We start from the raw sequence: 10,114 nt of genomic DNA, 5'->3' as shown, positions 1-10,114 counted from the left end.
TTCACAGTTGCTGAAATTTATTGAATATCTTTTACAATTGAGCAAAACAGTTTAAAAAAACTTTAACCATTACAATTATACAATATGAAATGGTCAAAATACCATCTTCCGTGCAAATTCTTTAGCATACAATTAGTATATATTTTTTGGAACAATACTACACGTGTGAGAGCTTGGCATTGAGCCTTTTCTACATAAACCGAAACACTGGACAGATCAGTTACAGAAAACATGCCTTTGGTGTTTTTTTTTTTAAATAGTCGACACTTGTAAAGCTCTAAAAATCTTAAATATTAGATACAATTCAGCAACCATTACTTCCTCTTGTCTAGTCAAAGGTGCATCTGGACTGGAAGACCATCAAGAGTTTAGCTACATGATGGGGCATGATTAACTGACTGCAGATGAATCACAGCAACAAAGAGTAACTGCAGATCGTTAAGATCTGGCTAAATAAACAACAGGTCATAAAAAATGACATTTGAGATGTTGTGTACACACAAACAAACAAAAACACACAAATTCATTAGCAGCTAATAATCGTGGTTTCACAATCATTTCCAAGCAGAACCCATTAAGAATCATACAAACATTAAACCCTCCAAACCCTGGAGTACCGTGGTGTTTTCAATAAGAGTGTAATGAAAAGTTTAAAAACCATTTCTCCTGCATGTATTTGTGTCGATATACAACACCTTCAGCACACCCAGATTGGCAGACGAGGCTTACACATGAGGCAGAACCCATGACCTGGGACCCAACATACACAAACAATACATTAAAAAAATGTGGGCTTTTTTTCCCCACCTAAAAAGTTTTTTTCCTTTCTCCTTTTAGCCAAAAGGGCCAAGTAGAAATGCTTTAGGAAGCTAGAAACCTTAAACCAAAGAACAATGCAGTGGAAATGCCATAAATCTGTATCCTGTTAAATGCTCCAGGATCAGTATTGGTCTTTGAGGTACTTTTCTTATTTTAGTATTAAGATTCAAGGAAAATGGTTTAATTTTCGGAGGCATTCTTCAGCTTAAATCCCGTTCAGATCCAATCCAATCATTGCAACGCAACAACAAAAATAATCCTTCAAATACAGGTTGAGATCTTCAGTTAATGTTCAACATTAGAACAGAGGGAGAATGTGATCTCTGTGTCTTTGGCATTGTTGGGCTGGTTGGAGCATTTCAGAAACTGGATTTTTCACTCTTAACAATTTTTAAACTGATTTGAGTTGACAGGACTTCTGAGGTAAATAATAATCACTCTCTACAACCATAATTATTACACTTACACGTCAAACTCTTGAAGTGTATCTGTGCTATTGGCTGTTTGGATAACTGCATGACTAAGCAGGTGTACTGACTGCTTCACCTAGAGCAACCCTCAAATATCTGAAGAACCTTATTTTTGTACTCAATAAACAGGAGTGTGAAGATCATCATGACCTCACCGTGTGCTCTGTTAGAACCCGGAGTGTTTTGTAAACTCTGCTTCATCCAGCCCACACACTCTGTGTTTCAGGTAGAGCTCTGTTGTATGGATCAGCTACACGCTTGCTCTAATATTAACACTGTTCTCTGTAGACCTGCAGCCCAGATCTGATGTCCTGGTTCACTTGTGCACTCGCTCATAGAACAGCAGGTACGCGCTGGAGGAGAGGACTTCCTGCAGGCTGGCCTTGCGCACTGACTCGTCTGAAACCCACAGCCACTGTGGACTGCTGAACGATGCCAGACTGCGCCGGTACGTGACGAAGTGACCGGAGTGTGTATCGCCATGATGCACAAGCACTGCCGTCAGCCGGTACAGGTACTCTGAAGAGCTGGAAGAACGTTACAACAGAAACTGAGTGAACACTGAAAAGCATTTTTATGTTATGTTAATTATACACATATGATACTGATAACCAATGTATTAAATCATGATACAATTCTTAGTGCTTTTTTGTAACAAGCAGATGGTTTCATGACAATTATCTTTATAGAACACATTTAAAATCAAGTCTATCAACCAAGACTTAAGTCATAATGCTAATGTAGCTAACTCCTAATGGGTGCTTACAACTACCAGTTTAACAAGCCTGAGTATAATTTGTTAATTTGTACCTAAACCTGGTGTAATAGCTGAATAAGCTTGTGCATCAGATGTGAACTGTTATCCACTGATTCAAACCGCACCACATACCATATGTGATGAAAGATATTTTGAAGTGTTTATCTCTACCTCCCTTTATAGTTACAATGTGCACCTAAGATCTCAGCAACATTATGCACATTGTATACTATAATGGTGGCATGGTGTAATATTAGCACTCTGCACACAAATCATTGACCCCAACATCACACAAACAGAGGGAAAATGTCGAGTTGCTGAGGTGTGACGGACTGTTACCTGAAGTCGTGTGCGAAGTTAAGCGATGCAGGACGAAGAAACACAGAGGAGATGCTGCCGTTTGATAGAGGATTGTTGTTGTTGTGGTGCTCTTGGTCTGAAAGAAAAAAAAAATCAGTGAAATACAAAGGCAAGGGTTATCATTGGACTTAAAAAAATAATAATTCAGACTTTCCCTATGAACACAGTAATTCCTGAACTAAACTGCTGTGTATAGGAGAAGCAATTTTTCCGTCTCTCACCGACTCCATTGGCAACGGTTTGATTGTTTGGTTGCTCTGTTGTGGGGGTTTTGGCCATGCTGTGCACCTGTAGTGTTTGTGCAGCGCTGATGTGCTTATAGCGGTCCATGCTAAGGTACTCTGAGAACTGAACGTGTTCTTGTCGCTTAATGGGCGCACCCTCTGGAGACCAGGTGAGTCTTTGCAGGTGAATACACAAACACTGGGGGAGCTGGACACACATGAAGAAAAACAAAACACTAATCAAGTAAACTGTATTTTATCGTCTCTACCCAAGCCCCCCCCTTATTGCGGAAAAATGTGCTTAGCCTGTATTTTCTATCCCCTAATTTCTTCCTGGCTTAAAGGAAAGTATTTGTCTATATGTGTTATAAATGTGAAAAGCCACACCCACTTTCCCAAGCTTAAGCTGCTTTACGAAGGTCGTCCTCTGGCTCTTCAGGACCTGACTGTCCTCAGACTCCGCTTGTTTCTAAACACACAAATAAACCACCTTTTAGTATTGACCAATCAGAATGGAGCATTCGTCAGTGCTCTAGTATAAAATACTATACATTAATAGCCTACCTTCGTGCAGTTCTCACACTCCACCTCTTTAATTGTCTCTGAGGAGATGAAATGCTGAAGACAGTGATCCAGGGTAACCAGCCGACCCTGAATTACAAACAATCTTTTAAAAAAAGGCCCTGTTGAACAGACTCTTGCTACACTCTACTCAATCTGTTTCCATCGGCCTTTAATAATACTTTAACTTCTACCTTATGTAAGAATCCAATATGTGGCTTGCTTACCCACTGAACGGCAGGAATGGACAGTGAGAGGCTGTCGAATGAATCGTAACGCACCGGACTCTGCAATCAGGGATGAATGTGTGACTAGTAAACAGGTCAGTACACAAGCATCACATGCATATTTAAGACTAACTCATTTTCCACTTCGATGACTGCAGAAATATTATCCAAACACATTTATATAAACTGTATTATAACTATTTATCTAAACTGTAGTCTATATGTCTATCTATCTATCACACTGTATTACACTATTTGATTTATAATGTATTGAATTGTGCTACTGGACCACATAATACTGAATTTTATACTGTACAATCCTCTATGCACAGATTATATAGTACTGTACTATACTATGTAGACCTTCCATACTGTATTATACCAATTTGTCCAGACTGTACTGCACTGTATTGTACTGCATCATGCCATACTACACCATAACAAATCCTACTGTACTGTTTTATACTATATTGTGAATACCTGTCGCTCGCAGCGCTTGCATGCCATGTAGCTGGTCAGGCGTCCGTGGAATGGGTGCTGTGTCCTCCACCGGTTGGGAATTGGATGCAGAGGCCCTGGAAATCAGAGAATGGTTTAATTAATCAGGACTTATAGTAACATTTAAAAGTTCAGGAGATGCTCAAGCCTTACCTCGACTCCAACAGCTAACAGGGTTTTTGCATGTTTCTGCTGATTTCTGAAATATTAACAGTGCAAGACATTAGCATTAAATCTCCTATAGAAGTACTATTTAGATTATTTGGTATATTGCAAGTATTAATCATAAAGCAGTGTCTCACCTCCAGTGTCTCCATGTCAAACAGGTGAGTGACTCTGGGCTGTCGCTCGCGCTCCTCCGCAAGAGACGACGTGAGGACGTGGAAAAGCTCGTGAGCATCCTGAGGACGGAAATTTCAGGATGTTACAGATGGGGCTTAGTCCAAACCAATATAAATGTGAAAATATCAAACTTTGAATTGTGAATTTGAATTTTGCAAAGCAGATCCCAATAGTGGGTTGCCAGGTAGTGTGAAATGATGCTTCACAACTCACCTGTTCTTCGAAGGAGGTGATGTGCCATCTGTACAGACGAAGAGCTTCTAACAGACATCCTGCATCCAAAACATCGTCCTCTGCGAGATTAGGACTGGACAGAGCTGCAAGGGGAAGAGAGAAAACAGGAAAAAAGATGCATTTTAATAACAAGATAAATTAAATGCGACAATCCAAAATGAATGATAAAGATATCCTAAGAGAGAGAGAGAGAGATATTCACACACTAAGGTAGGGTAGGTGGGTAGCATGAAATAAAGGGAGAAAGAGAACAAGTAAAAAAAAAAAAACAGCAAGTAGAAGACAAATAAGAGAGAAAATGGTCACACAAAATCAGATAGAGATTACCTGTAAGAAGCTGCAAGAGTGTTTTGGAAATCCGTGTATCTAGTGATGTACCCTTCTGCACATCTATCTGCGTGTCTGTGCTGGAGTGACGGGAGAGGCTGTGGGTGGTAAAGTCCTGGAGCCAGCCGATTAGAGAAGGACATGTGGCCAGACCCTGCAGCAGTGCATTCAGGAAGCATGTATTTCCCAGGTTCAACAAACCCGGGACCATGCCTACACACACACAGTGTAAAATTGTAGAAGTTATGATATAAGTGATGACTTAAGTGTTGGTGTGAAACCACTAAAATATGTCTGCTGTAAACAGTAGCCACATAAGCCTGGAACACTGAGACCTTATAGTTATGTTAGACAGTAAATAAACAGAGAATACATAATGTGTATGTGTTACATGTCATATATCCAGCACTTGCTCATTTGCAGTCTGTGTTCAGGAACTTTAGCGATACCTAGACAGGCGCTAGAACACCAGGTGTGTGCACTTTACCTCTCCTCCTCTTCTTCCTGTCTGTACTCGGACCCCACAGCACGTACACACCCACTGCCATAGCAGCTGCAATGCCTCCAATCACACCCCAGTTCTTCATCATCCTAGTCCTGAAAGAAAACAGTGTCATTACAAATCATTGGTCTACACTGGAGTGTAAAACACTGATCTTAAATTGCTCTCCACTCGCTTTATTTTATATAACTACACTAAGTCTTACATAATAATTTCTACAGTTTACAATAATTTCTTTATACAGCGCACAAACGTCACATGAGCGTGTGAATTAATATTTAGAAACGTCTAATAGAGGGATATTTGGAACTATATAGTGCACTACTTAGTGTGGAATCTTCAGCACTAAATAGTGCATTATATAAACCCTTAAGGAGGTATATGGGACACAACCTAGTAACCAGAATATAGTGTTTTTAAAAGCAAAACAAATTATAGTCAAAAGATTCCCAAGCTATAAATGCAAAAAAATATTTAACAACACAATTAGAAAGTCAGTTAATAGCAGGCAGTTCTTAAATAAACGGCTTTAAAATAAAAAAAAGAAGAGAAACCCAAACAAATAATAACGTCTTTTGTTGTGAGCAAGTCAGCTGTGTTAGCAAAACTGGCTAATCTAAGTGCACAAAATAGCATGCGCAGTTTGAAGGAGCCTTTTGCGTTATAACTCTCCAAACAAATATCCATTGAGGCAGCCGTTAATCCACAGAAAAGTACACCACTTCTCACTTTTCCACTTCTACATACTTGGCAGACGACCGTGTGCGTAAAAACTCTCTGAGGAACTCGTCTGTGGCCTTCTGTCCGTAACAAGACATCGTCCATTAAGCGGAACCAAAAACTCCAGCTTTTGTTTCTGTTCAGGAAAACCCACGGACGGCACTGGCTCAACCCCAAAAAGGGTTGCTGTATGATATAAAGGGCGCTATAGAAGGCGTGGAAGCTCTTCTTACACACCCTATATAGTGCGCCTAGATAGGCAAAAAGGCGCTATTTGGGATAAAAATAATAATAATTTCGGAGCAAATTTTTTTTTTTTATTTTATTTTAGACTCAATTCAAATACAAACATTTAAGGCATATTTAACAATCATAAATCAGTGGTTCGTGTTGATACAGCATTCAAAGAGAAAGAGAACAAACAGAGAAAAAGGGAAAAAAGAAAAAGAGGGGGGGGGGGTTAGATTAGTCTTAATCTAATAACATATACGAGTCCAAAGCCGAAAGAAGTTTCAGGGCATTTCTGTCCATCATCCATTGAAGGGATTTTACAAATAACTTCAAATCATTTTTCCATCCCGTGAAATGGGGTTTAACCCTTAAATACTTCTGTGGATAAAATGTTTTCCTAACACAATCAGCTTATTTATCAAAAATTCTATATTTTCATCATTTATAAACACTCCAACTTTAATTGAGGTCATATTCAAAGGATGTATCAATATATCTTTAGATTGTATCCAATTTTGAAATGAAAGCCAAAATTCATTTACCAATTCACACTGAAAGAAAATATGCTCTACCGTTTCAATGTCTTTCTCACAAAATCCACATGAATTGTTTTCCCAATTAAATCTCTCATGTAAAAAGGAGTTGGATGGATAAATGTCATGTAAGATTTTGAATGTCACTTCTTTAGCCTTGGGATGAATTGGGTATGATAAATATCGTTTCCTTATTTTTTTCGCTTTTTCCACACTAAAGTCTTGCAGAACATATTTTCTTTTCAGTTGATTAGGATAATACTGTTTAGATAAGATATTTCTAATAAACTTATTTGTAAACTGTTTGCTATTTAAATTAATACCTTCAATGCAAAGTGACCTCATTTCTGATTGAGAGTTAGAATAAATTACAAACTGCTGAATCATTGTTTTCAGGGGTGCTGGGATGGCCTTTATCACTCTATTGTATTCTCTAATTGGGCACTTGAAACTAAATTTATCACAAAAATCACTGTAATATAGCAAATTACCAAAATTATCCATCAAATGACTTACTGCCCATATACTGTACCTTTTTCCATCCAAGTACCAAAAAACAATGATTTCCTATTACTCAGAATATATCTGTTGTTCCACAAAGGTGTATTGTGCGGTGTAAAGTTGTGCTTAAACATTACTTTTCAGTACAGAAGAGCTTGTTGGTGGAAATCAGATAATTTTACAGGTAATTTGTATACATCATAGTCACAACGCAAAAGAAAATCAATTCCACCCATCTTTTGAAAAATAGCATTTGGGACATTAAACCAAAAAGCATCTTTGTGACAAAGGACTTCAACCATTTCAATTTTAGTACACCATTCATCACAGAAAAATCTATGACATTCAGGCCACCCTCTTCAATACTCTTAATCATGTCAGCTTTTCTAATGTAATGACATTTATCCTTCCAAATAAATTGGAAATTTATCTTGTTTAATCATATTATCTGATATTTCTAAAGAGAAGGCAGGGTAAATAGCTCTGGATATACTCTCCATCTTGGCTAATAAAACCCTACCGAAAATTGTTATATCCCTTTGTAGCCAGGAATTCAATATTGCTTTACATTTATCAATATTTCTAAGAATGTTTTCTCTTTCCCTTATTTGTTTATGTCTGGTGACCCTGATGCCCAAATATCTGACTTCTGTTTTAACCTCTATATTCTCAATTACGCGAGCTGGATGATTGTGTAAAGCAAGAATTTCACATTTTTTAATGCTCAATGTAACACCTGATGCTTTTGAGAACTGACTGATTGAATCCAACGCTGTGGAGAGCTGCCTTTCATCTTTTAGAAATAGAGTTGTATCGTCTGCAAACTGACTTATGACAATGTGTTTTCCCATGATGTTTAAGTCATCAGATTTATTAATTTTAATCATGATAGACAGTAGTTCAGCAACCAATATAAATAACAAAGGGGAGCTGCTGCAGCCCTGTCTAATGCCCCTCTTAACTATGAACCGTGAACACGTGCCATGTTCCAGAGATACACAGCTGTTTATATCATTGTAAAGCAGACTAATTAAATTTGTAAATTTCTGTCCAAAACCAAAAAGATTTAAAAGTTTCTAAAATAAAGGGATGTTCTACCGAATCGAAAGCTTTGTAGAAATCTAAAAAAAACAATGAAACCCTGATCTAAATCTAATGCCAATCGTATGTTATTATGAATAGATCTTCCAGCAAGGAAGCCAGATTGTGTTTCATTTATTATCTGGGGCAAGCCTTTTTTCATTCTAGCTGCAATAATTCCCGATAATTTATAATCAGTATTCAAAAGCGTAATGGGTCTTAAATTATCTAGCAATTTTTTGTCTTTGCCATGTTTGAGAATAAGTATTATTAAGCCTTGCTTCATGGTTATCATTTACTCGTTCTTAGCTATGCATTCTTGAATTGCCTTAAATAACATTTGTCTGATATCTTTCCAAAAGAATCTATAAAATTCGGCTGTGAGCCCATCCGTACCCGGGGATTTATTCAATGATAATCTTAAGCTCACGTCATCCAGTTCTTCAATTTTTAATTCTGACTCACAAAGTTCTTTAAATGAATCATCAATCTTGGGTATGAAGTCTTTAATTTTATTTAGAAAATTTGAGGAATGTTGTTGGAATATGCAGAAGTGTAGAGATTATTATAAAATGCAAAGACCGTCTTCTCAATGGTTTTATTATCCTTACACTCTGATCCATTTATCAGTAGGCTTGATATTGCCTTACAGTATTTTCCTGTCTTCTCTTCTCTAAATTGCTGAAGTACGAGGTGTTCTTTTCTCCTTGCTCTATCCACTTCGCTCGTGATCTCACAAACGCACCTTGAGCTCTTTTGCAATACATACCATCTAATTTGGACTGCAATCTTCACTGTTTATTTCTGCCTTATCACAGTATTTACTAATTTCTTGGAACAAGTTACATTCTTCTCTTCTTTTTCTCAAGGCAATCTCCTTACTAAATTTTATGGAACTTTCTCTAATTCTATATTTTACAAATTCCCATTTACAGCAAAAACCATTTATAGTCTCATTATTTTCAATTTCAATTATTATTTCTTTTATCTTTGTACAATATTCTTCATTTTTTTAACAGACTAGCATTAAATTTCCAGTAGCCTTTATTTTTCCTTATACTATCAACTGGATTTAATTTCATTTCTACAATACAATGATCTGTTAATGGGGCTTTAGAAATCGAGATATCTGAGGCAAGTTCTCCAAGCAAGTAATCCACCAGCCAGTAGTCAATCCTAGATTTACAGGTATTATTTGGTTTAAACCAGGAATATTGTTTTACACCTGGATTTAGGCTTCTCCAAATATCTATCAGGTTATTTTTATTCATAAATTCCCCTATTGTATGGTTTAAGTGGTAGGTGTCAAATTTAGTGGGCCATCTATCTTCCCATTCGTCAGGTGTCATATTCCAGTCACCTCCCATTAAAATAAAGTCTGTAGGATAAACTATTTTGAGTTCTGATAAAGTATTTGTAATTTCTTCAAGCATTTGTTTATTTTGGGCAACAGTTCTATGACCATACACATTAGTTAGTATGAAAAAACAACCATCAATTTTTAGAACCTCCATCAGCCAATGACCTTGTTTATCTGTCCTGTATAAGACTATATCACCTGGAAACCTATTAAAACAAACTGCAACACCAGCAGACTTATTGGTCCCATGACAGACTACAGTATTCACAGTATACTAATACACAGTATTCGATCACCCCATTGGTTAGACCAAAACTTAACATCCAATTCGGAAGAATGAGCTTCTTGTAATAACAGACATTGTGGTT

The 10,114-nt window shown here is 37.2% G+C and overlaps 1 protein-coding gene across 1 annotated transcript; it reads right to left on the bottom strand.

Moving 5' to 3' along the window:
- On the bottom strand, positions 1-6,203 carry LOC132855099 (ubiquitin carboxyl-terminal hydrolase 30-like). Its single transcript, XM_060883834.1, has 13 exons — positions 6,069-6,203; positions 5,307-5,416; positions 4,820-5,032; positions 4,472-4,575; positions 4,219-4,317; positions 4,070-4,115; positions 3,899-3,993; positions 3,419-3,478; positions 3,195-3,281; positions 3,022-3,099; positions 2,628-2,838; positions 2,386-2,482; positions 1-1,816 (listed from the first exon to the last, which is right to left on the bottom strand). Exons 1-13 carry the CDS (start codon positions 6,137-6,139, stop codon positions 1,606-1,608), a joined length of 1,482 nt encoding a protein of 493 aa, XP_060739817.1. The 5' UTR covers positions 6,140-6,203; the 3' UTR covers positions 1-1,605.
- Positions 6,204-10,114: the final 3,911 nt, after the last annotated feature.

This window comes from Tachysurus vachellii, chromosome 12 (assembly GCF_030014155.1).
Source record: "Tachysurus vachellii isolate PV-2020 chromosome 12, HZAU_Pvac_v1, whole genome shotgun sequence".
NCBI lineage: Eukaryota > Metazoa > Chordata > Actinopteri > Siluriformes > Bagridae > Tachysurus > Tachysurus vachellii.
This window is presented reverse-complemented; position numbering and strand designations above follow the sequence as displayed.